This window comes from Oncorhynchus tshawytscha, linkage group LG01, assembly GCF_018296145.1.
Source record: "Oncorhynchus tshawytscha isolate Ot180627B linkage group LG01, Otsh_v2.0, whole genome shotgun sequence".
NCBI lineage: Eukaryota > Metazoa > Chordata > Actinopteri > Salmoniformes > Salmonidae > Oncorhynchus > Oncorhynchus tshawytscha.
Genome location: NC_056429.1, coordinates 53,410,294 through 53,434,643, shown reverse-complemented (window position 1 = coordinate 53,434,643; position 24,350 = coordinate 53,410,294). Strand labels below are relative to the sequence as shown.

General features: G+C 43.2%; 1 protein-coding gene and 1 long non-coding RNA gene across 3 annotated transcripts; both read left to right on the top strand.

Annotated features, from left to right (window-relative positions):
* Positions 1 to 2,717: 2,717 nt before the first annotated feature.
* Positions 2,718 to 3,590, top strand: LOC121847465. Its single transcript, XR_006084325.1, has 3 exons — positions 2,718 to 2,811; positions 3,163 to 3,270; positions 3,413 to 3,590. It is a non-coding gene; the product is annotated as an uncharacterized LOC121847465 (long non-coding RNA).
* A 12,143-nt stretch (positions 3,591 to 15,733) lies between these two features.
* pwwp2b (PWWP domain containing 2B) lies at positions 15,734 to 23,446 on the top strand. 2 transcript variants are annotated; one of them, XM_024424974.2, is made up of 3 exons: positions 15,734 to 16,378; positions 18,696 to 20,417; positions 21,716 to 23,446. In XM_024424974.2, the coding sequence occupies exons 1-3, from the start codon at positions 16,239 to 16,241 to the stop codon at positions 21,720 to 21,722; spliced, it is 1,869 nt and encodes a 622-aa protein (XP_024280742.1). In that variant the 5' UTR covers positions 15,734 to 16,238; the 3' UTR covers positions 21,723 to 23,446. The 2 variants fall into 2 exon arrangements, with proteins under 2 accessions (XP_024280742.1, XP_024280752.1); XM_024424984.2 differs by having other exon boundaries at positions 18,696 to 20,421.
* The last annotated feature ends 904 nt before the right edge of the window (positions 23,447 to 24,350 follow it).

Below are 24,350 nucleotides of genomic sequence, written 5' to 3'. Positions count from 1 at the left end.
CAGAAATATTCCATGTAGTCAAATTAGCTAGCGATAACAGTTATTCACATATGCATCCAATGAGGAATGTGATTAGCCCAAAGGCCGGCAGCAGGCGATATTGAGAAAGATGATTACATCAATGTCTGGTCGATAGTTTGTACACATTCATTGCTCCCAAAGGGCCAGGGAATTAATTGGACTGTCATTGTATTTTACTGGAAGATTAGTTCATGACTGACATGTTTTTTTTATTGTTTCTCCCTCTAGCCATCATCAGCATTGACAATCTGATTGCAAGATTACACTTTAATAATGGGCTGAAGGTTTACTAACCAACCAAAGGAGATAACAGCACAGCAACAATGTCTTCCTTAGAACCGGAAATTACTAACCTTAATTTAAGCCTAGATTGTGCTGATACTACTGTTAAAACAAAGACCCCCGCACATTCTCTCTGAGTGTGTTGGACCTATGCACGTCACTGAATATGTCACATCTGACACCCTATATTTAAGCATAAGAAACTGAAAATATGTTGTGGATTGCATTTTGAAGAATACTAAGTTAAAAGTAGGTCAAGCAGGTGATTTTGATGCTCTCGCTTTCAAGAATAGTCTTTGTTATTCGTAGCTGACTTTATCCTCTATCTTCCTGTTGTCTTTAAGAATTTGTATCTTGAAGGTAATGAAATATCCAGTCTTCCGGATACGCTGTTCATCAGTTTGTCAAACTCGGTGTGGTCAGATCTCTGAAATAATCAAATCACATCCTTTCCTGTGGAAATTATTCTGCACAGGTATTATAGGCTAGTTTGTATAGGCCTATCAGTCAAAATATTTGTCTGTAGATTGTGGATGTGCTATGGAATCGAATGGATTAATTTATTAATTGGTTGATGCAGATGTCTGAAAATGTTAGAAAGGAATCCAATCACAGAGCTTCCACTGAAATTGGGTTAGTTGAACTTTGTCACCTTTGTCAGTTTTTCCCCGTTGTCCTTTAAACAAGAACATCACTGCATTGCATCAACAGTCTTCACTGACTTTGACGGTATTTTGGGATATGTCCCTCTCAGGATGCTTGGACTTCATTTCCTTTACTTGAAGAGTGGGTTGTGAGTGTGACATGATGTTTTTCCCCAGCTTATTCTTCAGTAACCCATCTCCAGGTATTTCTGACATATGCGTTTGTATTTCTCAGGTAACGCGATTACACTCAAGGCCCTGAGTATGAGGCATTGCCCCGTCACATTTCCGCCTCAAGAGGTTGTGCAGCAGGGCCTCCACTGCATCGGTTAGCGTGCAGAACTCTCTTCCAGGTGAATGGTAACAATAGCTGTAGTGTCACCTGATTAAGTTGGACAATGCGACAGTGGTCTGCACCCTTCTGAACACGTCCACCGCCGTCTGTTATTATGCATAAGAAAAGAAGGCTGGCCACCAAAATAGCTCCTTGCCCTGGTTCCACTTCAGCGGTGTGACTCTTGTTTCCTTTTTAGACGCCGTGTGCAGCAGGCAGACTTTATGTGCAGCTCTACACATTCATATTTTTAGCCAGATGAAAACGATCGATAACCCATGTGCTTCTAACAGAGGCACTTTGACATCAACCACTGGCTAGTAGTGCCTATGGCTAATCAGCATGACTAGCCAAGTCACCCCACAGCACAAAGCCTACACCTAGAACAAAGGTGCCTTGTATCTTTATATATTTATGTTATTAAAAAAAGAGGTTCAAGGCTCACTGTCTCTGGAAAACTCATTTCGTCTTGATGGATATTATTTTGTCACTACCAGGGCAATATGCTGGCATTCAGATCATGTCATACCAGATTTCATCATGTTGTTTAATGGATGAGAGGACATGCTTACTATAGGCTCATTACAGTTTTGTCTTTTCATCGGGCATTCACACCAACCATTTTACACTGTGAAACATTTATTTCAGCATTGATGCAAAGGATCCACCTTGGTCAAGAGTTCAAATGAAAAGAGGACAATTGTTGCATAATTGTTTGCATAGGAAGTGACTGAAATGTATTATTTTGCTGCCATAATAGTTTTCATGGAAAGTTCTTAATGTTTTGGTTGCAGACATGCCCCCGGTGGAGAAGCTACAGTTGACAGAGCTTGTGAAGTCCAGTTTGGACCTCTGTGAAGAGGTGGTGTATGAAGACGAGCAGCAGAGGTTCAGAGAACCTGTCCAAATGGACAGAGCTGAGTTTGGCTATGGTCTCTCTCTTTTACGCTTCCCTAGAGCAGCAGAGGGCTGACACACCCCCTGCCCGTCATTAAAAGGTAAAAGTCAAAAAGGTTAATCGTCTCTTATGGGAGAAATGACAGGCGTCTGGTAACTGCAGATCTAGGGGGAGGACTCAGTAGTTTAGTGTCCTCTCCGGAATTGGTTAACCAGATTGACCACTATGTTCAGTGCAGTGGTCAGTATGGGTTACGAGGAAAGCAATGATGGGTGAAAGCAATATGTTGGATGCCTTCTCTGGGGAATTCAATGCAGTGAAGGAAAGGAGACAAGGAGAGGGAGCCATTCTAGACTAATAGGCTATAGAGGTGGAAAATACAGCATGGACAGTGTAAGTATTTTTATGACAGTCTTTGAGGAGAAGGCCTAGCGATAAATTCGCCCAGGCTCTGCAGGGACACGGTCCTTCTGAGAGCAATAAAAAATGAAACATTTTCTTTCGATTCATTTATTTGTCAGAAAGAAAGAGATTACCAGTGGAAATATATTTCCAGAGCTCCCTCCGTTTGACATGCAGTACTGGAAGAGGTCAGAGGGAGAGAAGACTGGCTGCAATGAACAAAGTAGGAAGTAAGTTATTACTGTTTGATTTTACAGATCCCAAGCAGAAGTATCTCACATCAGTTTACCTCCTTTGACTCCCTACTGCTTTTGTGGCCTTTCAAATCATGTGAATTACTTACAGCAGTTGAGGCTGGTGGAAGGAGGTATAGGATGGGCTCATTGGAATGGTGTAAATGGAACAGAGTCAAACAAGTGGTTTCCATATGTTTGATACCGTTCCATTTATTCCATTCCAGTCATTACAATGAGCCCGTCCTCCTACAGTTCTTCCCACCAGCCTCCACTGACATACCGTATATAGTTGCCTGCCAACTATGTAATACCACGGGTGCGAGATAACTTTCACTCTCCTTGCAGTTTCAGAAAGCAGGGGTGTATTGTGTCAAATTGGTGTTCGATGAAATCCCAGAAAGGGAGGGATCAATATTATGTGCCGCAAAAAGCCAATGACAATGCCAATAAGGGGTAGGTAAAGAAATGCAGAAAGATCTAAGAGCAGCTTTTCCACAATCATAACCTAAACAAGATTAAACTTTAGATCAGTGTTTATAGGGTACTTGAATCCTCACTGTGCTTTGTATGGCCCCTGCCTTTCTTTGTCCCTTAGAGACCAAGAGCTCCTCAAGAAATGACGTACTCATGCTAGGACCATGCAGGAGAGGAACATCTTAGAACACAAGCAAGAAAGGTGTGAGAGACATATGAGAGGGGAGGTATGCCTGTTTTGTAATCCACTATTTTTTTCACATACCTGAAGTACACTTCTCAACCAGAAGAGGGCAACATAACACCAGTCTGAGGAAAGGGTTTCAGTCACTGGAAAGAGAAAATTAGAATTAGAAGAATGCTTTCAGTTCTGTTCTTGTTCTAAGGAAACTGTCTGGGAGAAGTGGACAGAAAGAGACTGACTTGAGTCCTTGTTTCCATTCTGGGTGAGCAGACGTTGAAAAAGATAGCTGTGCAGGCTTTGCAGACACTAAGCTGAAGCTGTCCAGGTTGGATATAGTGACAGGCCTAGCTAGCGATGGAACACTGTGCCTCCAGTATGCAGTCAGTCATCCTGCAGTCAGATGTCGCCAGGGAGGCACCCCCCCCCACCCCACACAGCAGGTAAACACACCATTCCACAAAACGCTAGCACACACACAGTCAGAAACATACAAACACAGCAGCAGACTAATATAATAGCAAGTGTAACATCATGATGCATGATGAACATTAGGTCCCACTCCCCCCACTTCAGTACGAACCACAACTTACCAGAACCAGAGTATTGTGATGCCCTGTCACTCAACAGCACCAGGGTATAGTGATGCCCTGTCACTCAAAGCAACCCATTGCTGTACAGTGCCTTGCGAAAGTATTCGGCCCCCTTGAACTTTGCGACCTTTTGCCACATTTCAGGCTTCAAACATAAAGATATAAAACTGTATTTTTTGTGAAGAATCAACAACAAGTGGGACACAATCATGAAGTGGAACAACATTTATTGGATATTTCAAACTTTTTTAACAAATCAAAAACGGAAAAATTGGGCGTGCAAAATTATTCAGCCCCCTTAAGTTAATACTTTGTAGCGCCACCTTTTGCTGCGATTACAGCTGTAAGTCGCTTGGGGTATGTCTCTATCAGTTTTGCACATCGAGAGACTGAATTTTTTTCCCATTCCTCCTTGCAAAACAGCTCGAGCTCAGTGAGGTTGGATGGAGAGCATTTGTGAACAGCAGTTTTCAGTTCTTTCCACAGATTCTCGATTGGATTCAGGTCTGGACTTTGACTTGGCCATTCTAACACCTGGATATGTTTATTTTTGAACCATTCCATTGTAGATTTTGCTTTATGTTTTGGATCATTGTCTTGTTGGAAGACAAATCTCCGTCCCAGTCTCAGGTCTTTTGCAGACTCCATCAGGTTTTCTTCCAGAATGGTCCTGTATTTGGCTCCATCCATCTTCCCATCAATTTTAACCATCTTCCCTGTCCCTGCTGAAGAAAAGCAGGCCCAAACCATGATGCTGCCACCACCATGTTTGACAGTGGGGATGGTGTGTTCAGGGTGATGAGCTGTGTTGCTTTACGCCAAACATAACGTTTTGCATTGTTGCCAAAAAGTTCAATTTTGGTTTCATCTGACCAGAGCACCTTCTTCCACATGTTTGGTGTGTCTCCCAGGTGGCTTGTGGCAAACTTTAAACAACACTTTTTATGGATATCTTTAAGAAATGGCTTTCTTCTTGCCACTCTTCCATAAAGGCCAGATTTGTGCAATATACGACTGATTGTTGTCCTATGGACAGAGTCTCCCACCTCAGCTGTAGATCTCTGCAGTTCATCCAGAGTGATCATGGGCCTCTTGGCTGCATCTCTGATCAGTCTTCTCCTTGTATGAGCTAAAAGTTTAGAGGGACGGCCAGGTCTTGGTAGATTTGCAGTGGTCTGATACTCCTTCCATTTCAATATTATCGCTTGCACAGTGCTCCTTGGGATGTTTAAAGCTTGGGAAATCTTTTTGTATCCAAATCCGGCTTTAAACTTCTTCACAACAGTATCTCGGACCTGCCTGGTGTGTTCCTTCTTCTTCATGATGCTCTCTGCGCTTTTAACGGACCTCTGAGACTATCACAGTGCAGGTGCATTTATACGGAGACTTGATTACACACAGGTGGATTGTATTTATCATCATTAGTCATTTAGGTCAACATTGGATCATTCAGAGATCCTCACTGAACTTCTGGAGAGAGTTTGCTGCACTGAAAGTAAAGGGGCTGAATAATTTTGCACGCCCAATTTTTCAGTTTTTGGATTTGTTAAAAAAGTTTGAAATATCCAATAAATGTCGTTCCACTTCATGATTGTGTCCCACTTGTTGTTGATTATTCACAAAAAAATACAGTTTTATATCTTTATGTTTGAAGCCTGAAATGTGGCAAAAGGTCGCAAAGTTCAAGGGGGCCGAATACTTTCGCAAGGCACTGTATATACATATTTTTATACATAGATTTGTATTATTTTTCAAGCATAGGTTTAAAGCACAGCAATTCATTATAAAGGTGGTGGAAACAGCATTTAAATACATGATTTACAAAGTCCAAAACATAATTCCAGAGTGTTATTATTCTAGTACAAGACCAAAATAATATGTATGTAGTTTGCGAGCAATTCCCCACATTTTCTCCAGCATTCACTGGTTGTTTCTGGTCTTATGTTCACCATTTTGTCTGGAGTTAGAAAGTACCTACTAATAATTTCCCATAGATATCCTCTCCATATGGTTGAGTGTGTAATGGTATGAGCATTCCTACAGACTGCCTCCCGAGTTTCCTTTTCAATGTTCTCCCCAAGTTCAGATTCCCACTTGCACCTAGTTTGCAGAGTATTGTTCTGTGTCATGGCGGCAATAGATTGGAATAGATTTGTTTTTGTTTTACTATTTGTTGCACTTTTCTGAGCATTGATTAGGTGTGTTTCTATGGGAGAGGGCTCACTCTTCATTTTGACCCAGTTTGGGTGTTTCAGTAAATTGTCTCTTAGCTGTAAATAGCTAAATAAATCCGACTTTGGCAAATGGAAGTTAGAACTTAGTTCACCAATTTCTTTAATTTATTTCACCTTCATTTAATCAGGTAGGCAAGTTGAGAAAAAGTTCTCATTTACAATTGCGACCTGCCCAAGATAAAGCAAAGCAGTTCGACACATACAACAGCACAGACTTACACATGGAGTAAAACAAACATACAGTCAATAATACAGTAGAAAAATAAGTCTATATACAATGTGAGCAAATGAGGTGAGATAAGGGAGGTAAAGGCAAAAAAAAGGCCATGGTGGCGAAGTAAATACAATATAGCAAGTAAAACACTGGAATGGTAGATTTGCAGTGGAAGAATGTGCAAAGTAGAGATAGAAATAATGGGGTGCAAAGGAGCAAAATAAATAAATACATTAGGGAGAGAGGTAGTTGTTTGGGCTAAATTATAGATGGGCTATGTACAGGTGCAGTAATCTGTGAACTGCTCTGACAGCTGGTGCTTAAAGCTAGTGAGGGAGATTCCAGTTTCAGAGATTTTTGTAGTTCGTTCCAGTCATTGGCAGCAGAGAACTGGAAGGAGAGGCGGCCAAAGGAAGAATTGGTTTTGGGGGTGACCAGAGAGATATACCTGCTGGAGCGCATGCTACAGGTGGATGCTGCTATGGTGACCAGCGAGCTGAGATAAGGGGGGACTTTACCTAGCAGGGTCTTGTAGATTACCCGGAGCCAGTGGGTTTGGCGACGAGTATGAAGCAAGGGCCAGCCAACGAGAGCGTACAGGTCGCAGTGGTGGGTAGTGTATGGGGCTTTGGTGACAAAACGGATGGCACTGTGATAGACTGCATCCAATTGATTGAGTAGGGTATTGGAGGCTATTTTGTAAATGACATCGCCGAAGTCGATGATCGGTAGGATGGTCAGTTTTACAAGGTTATGTTTGGCAGCATGCGTGAAGGATGCTTTGTTGTGAAATAGGAAGCCAATTCTAGATTTAACTTTGGATTAGAGATGGTTGATGTGAGTCTGGAAGGAGAGTTTACAGTCTTACAGTCTAATCTAAATGATTTAAACATAGCTGTATATCTAATATCTAACCTCTTCAGCAATGTGCCAGGATAGTAGTCACTGAATGTCCTGTAATCTATCCTTAACTTACTATAAACTCACAGTTTCGGTTATATAAAGAAAATACCAGCTTTCTATAGAATCTATTTTCATGTTACATGTACCGATGTCTCTATGTAGTGGTGGGGTCAAAACCATCAACCCCCTACCAAAGAGGATCCAGAGATAGAGATTGTTCCTGTACACGTGGAAGCCTGGTATGATGTAACTAACAGGTCTACTCGATAGTTACACTGTTGCAATAACCCACTGGGCACACACTGGTTGATTCAACATCGTTTCCACAGCGTTTCAACAAAATTACGTTGAACCTACGTGGAATAGACATTCCATTGACTTCTGTGCCCAGTGGGCAGCTACTAACACCAACAGAACCACCAACAGAACCAATGGCAGATAATTCAAAGATGTTCAGAGACATCTAGTGGAAAGAGGGTGCTTGTACAGCCATCTCTTTTGTTCATAGCATATATTTTGTCCCCTCTGTGAAATACTTTTGTTCAGCTGATTGTTTTAATGAATTAAACCCCAGTATTTTACATGCTAAGAGTACACCCCAGTATTTTACATGCTAAGATGATAATGACAACCACATATAGTGGTACATAACTAAGGTCATCTTTAGTTTGTGGATTGGTAGTTCATTTGACCCTTGACCATTGTGACCTCAGGGTGGACTGAGACAGGGAGTTGAAGCAGCGTATCAGGAGCCATGTTCAGATGATGAAGGAGGCCCAGGGGCACTGGCCAAGAGGAGATTAAAGCTGCAAGACAAGATATGGAGGAAGTATGTTACTTTTCTACTGTAGGTCACACTTTATTTGGATAGTCCGGATTTTCCATCTGTAGATCCTCTTACAGATGGTTAATCAACAAGTCAATAATTTTCAGTGCTCAATGACAAAGAAGGCCCAGGAATTGAATGAATATGTGGGTTTTTCTTTCATTGTGTGTTTTTTCTTTTTTTGCTTCTGTTTCAGGCCAAGAAGTTGCAGTCAGAACTCGCTGTGAGACATCAAGTATCGATTCATCGTGTTTACTGGGGATAACTCTGCTATGACAGGTGAAAGTATTTTTGAGTGTGTAGCCCTACTGCTAATATTGTTGCAATATTAAAATAATTTACATTGCATGTAAAAATAGAAGTACAGGAGAGGGTAGTATGGAATTATAGCACTCTACAAACACAGTTTCCTCATTCACAATGGTATCCAATACCCATTCATCAATAAACATTTCATATTCTTACTTGACCACCATGAAGTGTTCTTAATTTACGTATGATGCTATACCCTGCTACTCTATGTCTCTCATACATACACACACACGTGGGCCCCTGCAGCTCACTAGGACTGTATGCTCCTGATCTCCGTGGCCGACGTAAGACATTCAAGCGTGTTAACCTTCGCAAGGCTGCCGGCCCAGACGGCATCCCAAGCCGCATCTTCAGAGCATTTGCAGACCAGCTGGCTGGAGTGTTTACCGACATATTCAATCAACGACACAACAGTGCTAGACCTGATTATCAACAACGACGAGATGGCCTACAGGGAGTAGGTGAGAGCCCTGGCGGAGCGGTGCTAGGAAAATAAACTCTCCCTCAAAGTCAACAAAACTAAGGAGCTGATTATGGACAACAGGAGACAGCAGAGAGAGCACGCCCCCATCCACATCGACGGGGCCGTGTAGAGGGTCAATAGCTTCAACTTCCTCGGCATGCACATTACTGAGGACCTGAAATGGACCATCGACACTGACACAGTTGTGAAGAAGGCGCAACAGCGCATGTTTTGCATCTGGAGGCTGAAGAAATTTGGCTTGGCCCCTAAGACCCTCAAAAACTTCAACAGATGCACCATTGAGAGCATTCTGTCGCTCTGTATCACCACCTGGTATGGCAACTGCACTGCCCACAACCGCAAGGCTCTCCAGAGGGTGGTGCGGTTAGCCCAATGCATCGCCAACACATCACCGGGGGCACACTGCCTGCCCTCCAGGATATCTACAGCACCCGGAGTCACAGGAAGGCCAAGAAGATCATCAAGGACCTCAGCCAACCGAGCCACGGCCTGTTCAACCTGCTACCATTTAGCACAGTGTTTTCCAACTCCAGTCTTCGAGTAAAAACAACATACTATGGGGAGTCGCACTCTTGCGACTTCGGTTGAAGGATCTACAATCACGCCTGACAAGAAATCCATGTGCAGCCAAGGGCCTCCACTTCCACAGGTGATATGTGTGAGGCTTGGATTCATTTCTTAAATTATTCCACTGTTCACTTCAGTGTGAACGATTCAAACTATTAAAACAAACAATTTGAAAACGAGACTGGCTTATATTGTGCCAAATAAACTGTCCCATAGTGGTAGAGCATGCTCACCCCCTGGATGATGCATACTCAACCCCTAAAGGTTGTACTTGTTTCTAATCACAAACGATTTGTTATTCTTCAATTTGCTGGTGCAATGAGTAAGATGGCTAAGTAAATTAACAGACGACGATGGCTAAACTGGATTCAGGGTCGAGATCATGCCCCCAGTCATGCGGTTTCTCTGTAAGATAGGATCTATGTGTAGTTTGTCTCGTGTAGTTTGTCTGGCTTGGAGCACACTCAGGTGGCCCTCGCTCGAACCAGTCAGTGTGCGCATTGCCACGTACTGTGTACAAACTCCCTGGAAAGATGTCTAGCATTCTTGAGGAAGCTTGGAATTACCGATGGCGACTTTCCTTTCCCGGATGCCGGTATCTTGGCTGAGACCGAGGTGCAGGAAGCGGAGATGGATTGTCAGAGCAAATGTCTTGTCTGCCTGGGCGTGGGTTATGCGGTGGCTGCCTGCGCCCAACTCAGCTCCTGTGCACTCTGTCGCTGGTTACGGAAGGCTACTCAAATAGAGTGGAAGGCCAGGTTTGGTGGGTACCCCCGCCGCTTCGGTCAAACATCTCTTGCCCATCTTCCCAGACTTGTTGATGAAGGACCTGGTCCCACCTTGGTGATCCGTTTCTACGTGATATTTCAAGACCAGGCTAGCTAAATGAGCGCTGCATAATATGCTAGCCAAGTTGGCTAACTCACAGAGGCGAGCTAGCTATTACTAGCTATTCCTGCCTCCCCAGGGTGGAGTTGCTGGGGTAGCTCTCTTGTTTAGTATACGTAGCATTAAGTAGCTTGATTATTCTAAACGGGCCGTGCTGCGGTCCAAGGGGCTAGCTTATGCTAAAAAGCTAGTGAAACTTCCAGTGAGTGAAACGTACTAGCTTTCCCCCGGTGCTTTGGCAACCTCGATCCTATTTTCAGTTCCTGGAGTTGGAGGGAGTGAAGGAAACAGGGTTTGCGTGCATATCTGAAGAAGAAGCAGCAGTCCCCTGAGCACTTTGCTTAGTGTAACCCCCTGAGCGAGGGGCCTTGGCACGGGTCTGAGTGACCAGTACGCCCCTACCCAAAAACATTACTGTGGCAACAGTGCCCCTACGTTTGGCAAACAGGGAATTACGTCACCCATTGCCAGAGCCCCATGTGCCGGTTAAAGGGCCGGGCTTCATGCTGGCTATACAATCTCACGGAAGCACAACTTACAGTACTAGTCAAAAGTTGTAGATTGTAGAATAATAGTGAAGACATGAAATAACACATATGGAATCATGTAGTAACCAAGAAAGTGTTAAACACAAAGTACCCACCCTTTGCCTTAATAACAGCTTTGCACACTCTTAGCATTCTCTCAACCAGCTTCATGAGGTAGTCACCTGGAATGCATTTCACTGAACAGGTGTGCCTTGTTAAAAGTTAATTTGTGGAATTTCTTTCCTTCTTAATACGTTTGAGCCAATCAGTTGTGTTGTGACATGGTAGGGTTGGTATGCAGAAAAATAGCCCTATTTGGTAAAAATACCAAGTCCATATTATGGCAAGGACAGCTCAAATAAGCAAAGAGAAATGCATAAACAGCTCAAATAAGCAAAGAGAAACGATAGTCCATCAGTACTTTAAGACATAGTCAGTCAATCAGGAAAAGTGCATTCGCAAAAACCATCAAGCGCTACGGTGAAACTGGATCTCATGAGGACCAAATAAATGCTTCACAGAGTTCAAGTAACAGAGACATATCAACATCAACTGTTCACATGATACTGACTGAATCAGGCCTTCATGGTCCAATTGCTGCAAAAAAAACACTACTAAAGGACACCAATAATAAGAAGAGACTTGCTTGGGCCAAGAAACATGAGCAATGGACATTAGACCAATGGAAGTTTGTCCTTTTGGTCTGATGATTCCAAATTTGAGAATTTTGGTTCCAACTGCCGTGTCTTTGTGAGACGGAGAGTAGGTGAACGGATGAGCTCCGCATGTATGGTGGTGACACTGTCAGTGATTTATTTTGAGTTCAAGGCACACTTAACCAGCATGGCTACCACAGCATTCTGCAGCGATACGCCATCATATCTGGTTTGTGATTTGTGGGACTATCATTTGTTTTTCAAAAGGACAATGACCCAACACATCTCCAGGCTGTGTAAGTGCTATTTCACTCCAATTGAGATGGTTTGGGATGAGTTGGACCGCAGAGTGAAGGAAAAGCAGCCATCAAGTGCTCAGCATATGTGGGAATTCCTTCAAAACTTTTGGAAAATCATTCCAGGTGAAGCTGGTTAAGAGAATGCCAAGGCAAAGGGTGGCTACTTTGAAGAATCTCAAATATAAAATATATTTTGATTTGTTTAACACTTTTTTGGTTACTACATGATTCCATAAGTGTTATTCATAGTTTGTAGAATAGTAGTGAAGACATCAATGTAGAAAATAGTAAAAATAAAGAAAACCCTTGAATGAGTAGCTGTGTCCAATTTTTGACTGGTAATGTATATAACAAAAGAATGTGGACACCCCTTCAAATTAGTGGATTTGGCTATTTCAGCCACACCCGTTACACGGATATAACATTTTAAAAAATTGGATTCGGTGATGTCGGCCACACCAAGCACACAGCCATGCAATCTCCATAGACAAACATTAGCAGTAGAATGGCCTTACTGAAGAGCTTGGTGACTTTCAACGTGGCACCTTCATAGGATGCCACCTTTCCAACAAGTCAGTTCGTCAAATTTCTGTCCTGCTAGAGCTGCTCTGGTGAACTGTAAGTGATGTTATTGTGAAGTGGAAATGTCTAGGAGCAACAACGACTCAGCCACAAAGTGGTAGGCCACTCAAGTTCACAGAACGGGACCGCCGAATGCTGAAGTGCGTAGCGCATAAAATCGTCTGTCCTCGGTTGCAACACTGCCTCTAGAAACAACGTCAGCACAAGAACTGTTCGTCGGGAGCTTCATGAAATGGGTTTCCATGGCCGAGCAGCCGCACACAAGCCTAAGATAACCATGCACAATCCCAAGCGTCGGCTGGAGAGGTGTAAAGCTTGCTGCCAGTGGACTCTGGAGCAGTGGAAACGCGTTCTCTGGAGCGTTGAATCACACTTACCCATCTGGCAGTCCAATGAATGAATCTGGGTTTGGTGGATCCCAGGAGAAGGCTACCTGCCCCAATGCATAGTGCCAACTGTAACGTTTGGTGGAGGAGGAATAATGGTTTGGGCTAGCCCCCTTAGTTCCAGTGAAGGGATATCTTTATGCTACAGCATACAATGACATTCTAGACGATTCTGTACCTCCAACTTTGTGGCAACAGTTTGGGGAAGGCCCTTTCCTGTTTCAGCATGACAATGCCCCCCGTGCACAAAGCGAGGTCCCTACAGAAATGGTTTGTCGAGAACTTGACTGGCCCCCAAAGAGCCCTGACTTCAACCCCATCGAACACCTTTGGGATGAATTGGAATGCTGACTGCGAGCCAGGCCTAATCGCCCAACATCACTGCCCAACCTCACTAAAATGCTCATGGCTGAATGGAAGCAAGTCCCCGCAGCAATGTTCCAACATCTAGTGGAAAGCCTTCCCAGAAGAGTGGAGACTGTTTTGGCAGCCTAGCTTGCTGTGCTCCTTGGAAATATGAGATCAACAAAAATAATCTTACTGCAAAACCCATAGCCTATTGATTCAATTATGGTGGCTTCATGGAAATAACCACAAAATAGGAATGTCTTTTAGACAAATTGAATTTGTCAAGTTGTTAGATGTTTTGACATTGGTAGAATATGACTGAAAACGGCTTGTAATCTTATGGGTGCACAATTTAACAACTGAATGCTTATCTAGTCATTGTGTGCGTGTTAGTTACAGTATGTAACTAGATAGCAAACGTTAGCGAACTATTTTTCTCTAGCAGTTAACGTTAGCTACTCTGGGTAAAGTTACCTGCAGTCAGATGCTAAATTACCTAGCTAGTAAACAAGGCAGGAACGCATAGCTAGCTGGTTTGCTAACTACACTAAATGACCAAAAGTATGTGTTCGTTGAACATCTCGAAATCATGGGCAGTAATATGGAGTTGGTCTCCCCTTTGCTGAGCGGTCAGGCTGATCTTCGGCTAAATTTAAACCAAGGACGGACTAAACCTAGCCCATTTGGGATGATCTATTTTTGGGTGAAATAGCAGCCACGACGGACAGACCTGATATCACCCATAATTCGACGTCCGTGGACTTCACGTGCTGAGTGGGCTGTTAGTTTAACACAAATAATTGTACATTTTCAATTATAAAACTGAGGATTGTTTATTTATGATAAAGTATCGATGAAGGGTGAACTGTTGCTTATTGTCTTGTATGCGTGTGTTTACTGTGACTGTCACCCTGATATTGGCGACTAGGTAGTTAGCTACTTCCCACGCCGTTGCCGGGCGGTAGTGTATGTCAATCGGGAGCTAAGGGCACTGCCCCAGTGTTAATGTTGTAGATCATGGGTAGTGGGTTCGATTCCCGCAACCATCCATATGTAAAATGTATGCAGCCATGACTGTAAGTCGCTTGTAGTCTGCTAAATGACTTTACCTAAATGACTTTTTTTTAAAGAAGCTAAATGGCATATATTATGCACTCCCCATTGAGTAGTAGACTGTATGTATCAAGGTGACATCTAGATGGTTATCAATATTAGTTATTTATTGTGTATGCAGCTAACCTACCTGAAATAAAATCACGTGTCAGGAAAACAATTGCCACGTAACTATTGCCGGCGACACTACCATGATTTTTTTTTCTTTAATTAGTAGGAAGGAGGCACTTCATGTCAGCAGGCACAACACCGGTCGACGGCTTATCGACTCGTTGTGCAGCCCAAACAGCCACGCAAAACGGTCTTGAGTGGCAACAATCTGCCTAATTAGCTGATTCGCTTTCCATACACCCACTGCTTTCGACACACTCAGTCGCCCATTTTCGGTCACCATATTGGGCTGCAGCTACCCATACTTGGTTAAGAGTGTTGGGCCAGTAACCTAAAGGTCCCTGATTCGAATCCCCGAGCCGACTAAGTGAAAAATCTGTCGATCTGCTCTAAGCAAGGCATTTAAACCTAATTTCTCTTGTAAATTGCTATGGATGAGAGTGTCAGCTAAATTACAAAAGAATGTCAATCTAGCTCAGTCTACCTTTTTTAATTGAAGTCAATCTCAATATGACTTGCGAGATGCAGACACCCCATTAGAAGAAGAAACTTGAAAACCAAACCCCATTACATTTTTGCCCAAAATTGTGAGGTAAAACAACTTAAACTGAACATAATTCATGATGGGTTTTATTTATTTGTTGTTAGTTTTGGAGTCAAAGATACGTTTCAGTATAGCTTTAAAGCTTTTCAAACGGGGTTGTGTATTTATATGTCAGTTTACTAAATAGTTTTTTCATGATTCGTTTTTGTTTCAGTTTTAATTTACTATAATAATCTTGGTCCATACTGTCTATACACAGAATATTTCCCGGACTCTGACATTGCTAGTTCTGATATTGCTCGTTCTTATTTTTTTGTTTTTAACTTATTCTAATACAATATTTGTGTATTAGAATTGTACTGTTTGGCACTACTGGAGCTTGAAACATAAGCATTTCGCTGCACCTGCTTTAACATCTGCTAATATGTATACGTGACAAATTTGATTTGACACGACATTATATAGTATTTATAAAGTGCTTGTGTCCCCCCCCCCCCAAAAAAACGAATTCTTCAAGTCAATATAGTGCCATATATAGCCTAATAGGTCACTGTATTTCAGGTGCCTGCATCTATAAATAAGCTATACAGTGACTGATCATGTATACGCTATAGCCTAAATGACCTATTTCTTGGATACAGAGTACAGACAGACAGTAAAGATGGGGGTGGGGTGATGCATGTAAATCAGCAAAGTTAAAGAGGGTAGCCTATATTTAATTGGGAATGGCACGATACAAATGTCCTTGAAGAGAAGATAATAGAAAATATACAAATAAATACGAAAAAAATCATGCATTCGTCATTCCAAGAAGGGTGGATGTATTGTCTGCAAACCAGCAGAGGAGACATGGCTTTTAGCTAGAGTATAGCTAATGATGAAATAGCTATATTTTCTGAATTGTGGCTACATTAGAGTTAATAAACTGAAAGCCAAATGATATAATTTCAAGCAAGACAGAGAGGCAATTTAAAAAGGTTTCTCTCCTCTGTTCTTCTTGTGTGATGTCATCAGTGGCAGAACTGTTGTAATTGACTATGTGGGGGTTGATCATTTCGTGCCCTGGTGTAGCCTCCCGTGCTCGAAAGTAGAAGGGGAGTAGCATCTTTAACCGAGGCGATCGTGGCTCCCGCGGCCGCGATCGAGTACCGCCAAGCCGGACATCTCACGCCGGAAAATATGGAGGCTGTGGCCGACGAGCTGCGGGCCGGCTCTCAGATTCCTGTTACTATCGATCAAATAGTTAACGATACACTAGTGGTTACGCTAACCTATCAAGAAAGGAGCTACATGGGGATATTACTCGATTGCAACAAAAAGTAAGTTATTTTTTTCGAATAATTTGATACATTTATCACAAAGTAATTATCTAGCTAACGTTAGCTGGCTAAACTAGCTAGGTAGCTACATGGGCCTTCATACAAAAGACTCCAAGGCGATTTAGCTAGCTAGTTAGCCAGCTAACGTTAACTATTTGTTTTGCTCACTTTTACAGCCAACATGTATTAATAGCATATAAACACGTGTATCATTACTATGAAACTTGGATAAAGTAAATCAAATAAAAACTGAAAGTAACATGCGATGAGCATTTCAAGAAAAATTATGCCTACGTGGGTACCACAGACAGGGGTTAGTTATACATATATTTGTGGGTACCTTCATACCTCATTGTTAGCTTAGCTATCAAGCCAGTTTACTGTTGTCTAGATTTAGACTGGCTACAATGTATCCAACTATGACAGGCCTTGCTGAAACACCCTTTCTCATATTACACTTTTGTATATGCATTCTTATAATTCATCGATCTACCTACATCATGTTTTAATAGCTAGGCCTGTGTAAGGTGATGGGCATAAACACCATTAATAATTTAGGCGACTTCTGGTGCTTTTACTGTAGGCCTAGGTTGAAACTCAGTCATAGAATTCTACCCTTAATAATGATACAATTAAGTATATATTTTTGTTATAAATGATTGACCTGAAACAAAAAATAAGAGATTATACAGCTGTTAAAGATGGCACTCGTTGAGTTACCAAGGAGGTTAGACACCAGTAAAACTAGGTTATAGGCCTACTTTGTGCTTGACAAAGGGTGAACTAGAGTAGACAATGTTGGCTAGAAATCACATTTAGGCTTATGTATAGGGTGTTAACAATGGGTAGCCTAAGGTATAACATTTTCTTTGAATGATTGGTATTAATATGGGGCATGCAGTGTGTCACACCAGGACTCTAGTCACATGTTCTGGCCTTGTGTTGCACTAGTACAGTTGCAGTGAGTGCACCTTTTATATTTTACTGTGTTTATTTGTTTTTACTCTTAATGGCTTTTCCTGTCAGTAGGCCTACATATTCATGTGATCGATCACTCCAAATGCCCTGAGATTCACCTTCCCCTGTGGCTTAAACAAAGAACAGTGGTTTGGCATACAGGCCTATTTCGCCTTGTCGTGTCAAAATGCGAGTTCTTCATTTCCCTTCATTGTGTCTCTAGTTTCCATGTCTTTTACTTTTTTTAGCAGGATCACTTTATTTGGTTATGATGTATACAAGATTAAATGGCAAGTGTTTGAGTCATGGCCGGTTAACCGCTATGACCTTGTACACAGCCTAGGCCAGGACTGTACCTCCTGTTTAAACCTTCGCGACGGCTGAGATTTTGTTTCTCAATAAGGGCCTTTTTAAAGGTCTTCCCCCAAACCACAGGAAACGGGCCTCGCCGAGCCGCTTTATTTTAAGGTGCTAATAGCTGCTCATGGGGAAACGCCTTTCGGCTTCCTAAATGTGCTTTAATTAATATTCTCATAACATACAAGCTCCCAGCAGACACTGATATGGAAACAAGTGAATCCCCTGGCTCTCTTGGTCCCGAGTGATTCATGGGATTGTTTTTGTTCAGTCAGATGGAGTGGAGGGGGGCTCCTGGGTTTCCTGTAGTCTCTTTGTCTGCTGTCTCTGACAGCAGAGCACAGCCATGTTGCTACTGTCAGCTACCTTTCAAAGGGTTCCTTTGAGAATCCTGGCTTGGATGTGTTACATCTGCAGGTCCACTGGAATGGAAAGGAACATGTGAATTTACAGGAAAAAAAACACACTCCAGCTCTTTCAGTTTGTAGCACACGGCTGGAGGGCAGGCTATAGGATAGCTAGACAACAACCTGCTTGCTTTCTGTCTCCCAACCCCCAATCCAGTAGAAAGTGCAATGTTCTAACAAAGGAAAATCTTTTTTGATGTTGCCTTTTTTTATGGTATTGAAGTAATTGGGATATGAACTACACTGATTAGGAAAATGGAAGTGGGTTTTGTAAATTAGCTTGTTCACAGCATTAACATCTGTTGTAAGTAGCAATTAGCATCTGTTGTCTGATTTGTGTCTTCTATACAAACTGAAGTGTTGCAACCATAAGGGCTTTCATAAGTGCTCTGACAGGGTCAAAGGAGTGCATCTGTTGCTCATAGATTTTGTTGAGTTAATGGTCTTGAACAGGAACTCAGTGAGGAGTTGACATTCCTGCTTTATTTCACAATGTGAATGTTGAGTGCAAACAATTTGACTTTATCACGATTAGATGCAAACACTCAGAAGCTACAAAACATACTAAAGTATTTATTTTCACTGTTTTCTTATAGGACTGGGCTTTTCTGCCTACCAGATGTCACAACAAAGCCAGTGAAATGCCCTGCATTCAAACCTGGTTGTGAAATCCCTGAAGTCCTGACAGAGGAGCCAGTTACTAAACTTCCCAGCCAGTCTTCACATCATAGACCAAAGGATGAAAACACGCTCCCTGAGAATGATCCACCAGGTGCTCATCTCCCTGCCCCTCTGCCCACACCAGTGCCTGCCGGGCAGGCTCCATACCCTCCTTATTTTGAAGGTGCTCCCTTCCCTCCACCCATATGGGTCCGCCACAGCTATGGTCAATGGGTACCCCAGCCACCACCGCGAACAATCAAGAGGAAGAAGAGGCGGACCCGAGAGCCCGGGCAGATGACCATGAGCACTATCAGGCTCCGCCCCCGGCAGGTGTTGTGCGAGAAGTGTAAGAACACGCTGAACAGTGACGAAGACAGTAAAGACGGGATGCCCGCCACCAAGACGTCTAGGAAAGAGAATGCGCTATACAGCGACGAGGGGTCCGTCAAGTTGGCCAGGAAAGAGGACGCAGACGCCACCAAGGATAACAACAAGAGACGGGAGAATGGCCCCACTGGCTACGACAGCAAGCGGCTCCGGAAGGACAAAAGGGATGACGATCCAAAGTTCCCTGCAGTAGACATCATTCCCCACAGCCCAGTCATCAAGATTTCGTACAGCACTCCGCAAGCCAAGGTTGAGGTCATGAAGATCCCAGCTCGGGTCCACGGCTCCGTCAAGCCTTTCTGCCCCAAGCAGCTGATGCAGAACGGCCTGAGAGACCACCAGGGCAAAGTGCCTGAGCCCACCACCCTAACCCAGACTCAGGAGCAGCGCCACATCTTGGACGCCACCAGGACGGGCCTGACCGTGTCCATTCCCAAACTCAAGCTCCCCAGGCCCCTAACGGCCGGCCTGGACCTCCCCTCCCCAAAGATCCGCGTGACGACCCTGGGGGACGGAGAGGACAGCCTGACGGTGTACGAGGCGGAGCTGGTAGAGGGGTCGAGGAAGAAAGGCCCCAGGGTGCCAGTCCCTGGTCCCCTGCCCCACTCGGAGGACTCTGAGGAGAAGACTCCCATGGAGTTGTGGTCGGGGAGCTCTGGAGAGGAGGCCGACCGAGGCCACAGTGACCTCACGCTGCTCATCAACTTCCGCAAGAGGAAGGCGGACTCCTCCAGCCTGTCTGTGTGCAGCACCGATAGCTTGGACGAATCAAAATCCTTCACCTCAGACGGCACGCCCCCGGAGATGTGCGACCTGGCTCCCGGAGAGCACATCTCCTCCGTGTCTTCCTCGTCGCTCTCGCGAGACGACAACAAGACTGTGCCGCCACTCACCGTGCGCCTGCACACGCGCAGCATGACCAAGTGTGTGACGGAGGAGGGCCATGCGGTGGCCGTGGGAGACGTGGTGTGGGGGAAGATCCATGGGTTCCCCTGGTGGCCGGCAAGGGTGCTCAGCATCAGTGGCAGCCGCAAAGAGGAGTCCGTTAACTGCGAAGCCCAGTGGCCAGAGGCTAAGGTGGCCTGGTTTGGCTCACCCACTACCTCCCAGCTCTCCGTTGCCAAACTCTCTCCCTTCCGGGAGTTTTTCAGGTCGCGGTTCAACCGCAAGAAGAAAGGGATGTACCGACGAGCCATTGTGGAAGCTGCCAAGGCCGTGGGCCACATGAGCCCTGAGATCACCTCTCTACTCACCTCTCACTGCGAAACGTAGGTGAGTCCACAACACTCAGACAATTTGAGTTTGATCGCTAAATACACAGTAGTCCGGTACCTTGGATTAATGCTACATGCTGGACAATGGTTTGGGCTCTGAGCTCATTCAAATCATCACTCAGAATACATCCTCTCTTTTTAATGCCTAAACTAAGTTGTTGCTCACCTCACCCTTGTATGGTAAAATAATCTTACTTGAATCATTTTGGTTGACTGAACCCAGGGACTTATGATTTGGTCTCTGTCTGCCTAGCAATAGTTGTCATAAAACATTAGGCCTGATCATATAGATCGAAAGCACAAGCCCTTGTTCCCTTGGTATTCTTTTGTTGATAGGTGTGTGGAATCAGATCCCATGTAGCCAAGCACTAGGCCGTTCACCTACACCTAGGTTAAATATTGTCTTAGGGTGATATGACACTGCCAGACAGCTCCCAGGGCCACTGTTTGCCGTGGTGAAGGTACACCTGAACTGAACTATGTTCATAATGCACACCAGACTCTTTTTGAGAATGCCATTCTTTTCGTAACTCATAAATAGTTTTGCCACGTCAGCTGTCCAGAGATCTGGCTGTAAAGTGTCTGGAATACATTGTTCATTACTTGAGCAGTGGTGTAAAAATACTTTTAAGTACTACTTAAGTTTTTTGGGGGGGTATGTGTACTTTACTATTAATATTTTTGACTATTCTACTACATTCCAAAAGAAAATAATGTACTTTTTACTCCTTGCATTTTCGACACCCAAAAGAACTCGTTACATTTTGAATGCTTAGCAGGACACTGGCTCTGTTCTGGCGAACTCACTACACACAACAGCTTCATTTGTAAATTATGTCTGTGAGTGTTGGAGCGTGCCCCTGGCTATCAAAAATCAAATAAATAAAAAAAACAAGAAAATCGAGACTGGTTTGCTTAATATATACGGATATGATTTATACTTTTACTTTTGATACTTAAGTACGTTTAATAACATACATTTACTCAAGTAGTATTTTACTTGGTGGCTTTTACTTGAGTGATTTTCTTTTAAGGTATCTTTACTTTTACTCAAGTATGAAAATGGGGTACTTTTTCCACCACTGCTCAAGAGTGACTTCTGAAAGGGTTCAGTTAGAAATGTTGCATATCTTGAATGGTCAAGTGAGAATCCATCTTTTCTGTAAACATGCATAACTGCTCCAGTGCAAAGTCTAGGCCTGTAGTTAGAATGTCCCTCCATTGGAAACCATACTGCCATTATTTGCCTAACTATTATTTGCTCCCTCTCCCATCTGTCTCTCTCTCTGTAGAGTCTGAAGACTGAAGAATAGTCTCCTTTCAAAGGCTTCACGGAAATCTGACTCCCCAGGAGAGAAAGGAAGCGTGTGCAGTTGCTAGGGTCACTATTTATACAGCGCCCCCCCCTGCCCTCCCCTCCCACATGGCTGGAGGAAAATGGCCACCCAGGTGGAGTGTTGTTGACTGGATAAGGGAGCAAGAAATGCCAGTTTGAGGCATCTCATGGACTACAAGGAACAATTATTCAATAATTTTTTATTTTTAACCATATCAGTAGAAACTGAATAGCAACACACTACAAATCAGAATGTATTTATTATCTGTAACCATTTATTATCCATAACGATTTAAGTTTACCTTTCTACAATTCCTTAAGATCTCCATACTGCTGCTTTTGTGAACGTCCTCTCGACCGATTGGTCGTGAAGTGGTTCAACGACAACCAGTCAGAGGGCCTCGTCAGGTCTGTTCAGTCCCAGTGCCATCCTCATTGGAAGCCCACCCACTTTCTTCCCGAACAGACCAGGAAATGTATATCTGCATTTCTGGTGAAAAGTCGTACACTAAGTTCTTTACTTTCCAAATATGAGAATGTGAAACTGTTCCATCTAGAGATAGTACTGTAGTTTATTCTATTACACAGTGATTCATCCTTGTAGCCTTCTTCAGCATTGCTAGTTGGATATGTCGACGTAATGTTATTTATACTTTTTTTCAAATTTGTCTCTTCCATTTGGGTTTGAATACCTTTAGAAGTGTGGTATGTATTGGTTGTTGTTGAGAGATCCCCAAAGTTAATTTCTACTCACTTTCATTATTTAATGTGTCATGTAAAGAAAAAGCACTTTATCTGTACCTTGGTGGCCTGCTGTAAGCTCATTGTCCTTTCACTAACTGGAGTTACAGCACTGCCAGGCAGCGGGAGTTCATATCACGGTTGACTATCCATGGCCTTGGAGAATAGTTTTTTTAATTTAAGTTTTGGGACACCAGAGATTGAACCTTTTCAGGGGTGGTTGTGTACACTGTATTCTTGCATTTATGTCTCGGGTGTGTATTTGTACATTCTTTCAACTCGCCCCAGCTCCATCAAATGTTTCCACTGGAGAAAATGATCAAATGTCAAACCCTATCCATCAATTAAAGCTTTATATTCACCTGAAAATGCTGTAAGAATACTGTGAATTCAACTCTTTGAGTGTGCTGGTGAAGGGTGGGGGGGGGATGGGTGGCTACTCTGTATGCTCAATACTGGTTGCAGATTGCAGTCCTGAGAGGGAGAGACTGCAGGATCAACCTTTATTGACCTTGGAGTTGAAAGCAGCACTGTTGGAAAGTATGGGGAAGGGAGGGACCGCAGGAACCATGGGTTGTTCAGTAGGCACTAAACAAGAAAACGGGCAAGGACTACCTGGACTTGTCCAATAGAAATCCCTTATTTTAGTTTTCTGTTGCAAGCCCTAATGAACACTACCCAGAGCTCCTGTCGCATTTCTGTTCCGTTTTGAGTCCCTTTGGTTTTGATTGACTCTTTAGGAAGAATGGGGAAGGAGAGTGCCTAGCTCCCCCTTTCACCTGGTTTATGATTAAAATAGAAGCAGATGTCAGGAAATTCCTGTATTTGATGAGCTACATGGCTGTCTGCTGTTGCCCACATTGGTCAATGTTATTGGCTATTTTCAGTTTTTTTTTAAACTTTTTTTTTTTTTTACATGTACATAAAATAAAATATACAGGCAATACGTGCGCTGGCTGGTTTGTGTATATTTCAATGTACTTCTATTAATTTTGACTAACTTGATGTAGTTTAGCTCTCACCTGTGTGTCAGCACCACTACTGTGATACAAGTCTGGTCCAGCCAGGTTTACCTTTATGTAACTATATGCAACCATTCACCACCTCGCTTAACTTAGTTAGTCTGTTACCTAGTGTAACTCAACTACTCGTCCTCCACTAGCCACACTGGTCATATGATAGCCATACTCTCCTCATTATCACAGTGATTTGCTACCAGCTGACTTTGTAAATGGTGGAACTGTTCAACTCTTGCTTTTCACGATTTTCAGTAGAAAACTGCTAATCGAATTGAAATCTGAACTCTCATCCACCCTAAAAAAAAAAAAAGGTCAAACTTCTACCTCGTTGCCCCCAATTTAAGTTGATATTAGCGTGCTGCTGTGTTGCTCTACTCTCCCCAGCCTTCTGGATGGCTCTCATTCATTTGAAGTCATGTCAGTGTTGATTTATTTGACCCCTGCCTGCTGTGCGTTGGGCTGTCATGAGCCGCCAGAACAGCTTCAATGCGCCTTGGCATAGTTTCTACATGTATCTAGAACAGTGGTGGAAAACACTGAGGCGCCACTCCAGATTCTTCCAAATGTGTTCAATTGGGTTGAGATCTGGTGACTGAGACAGTCATGGCATATGGTTTACATCGTTTTCATGCTCATCAAACAATTGAACACTCGTGCCCTGTGGATAGAAATGATTCATTATAGGTTGAAGGTGATCACTTAAAATGGCTGTGTATTGGTGTTACTTGCCCTCTAAGGGGTTGAGTGGACCAGTCCACAAAGTTTGGCCACACCTACTCATTCAAGGGTTTTTCTTTATTTTGACTATTTTCTACATTGTAAAATAATAGT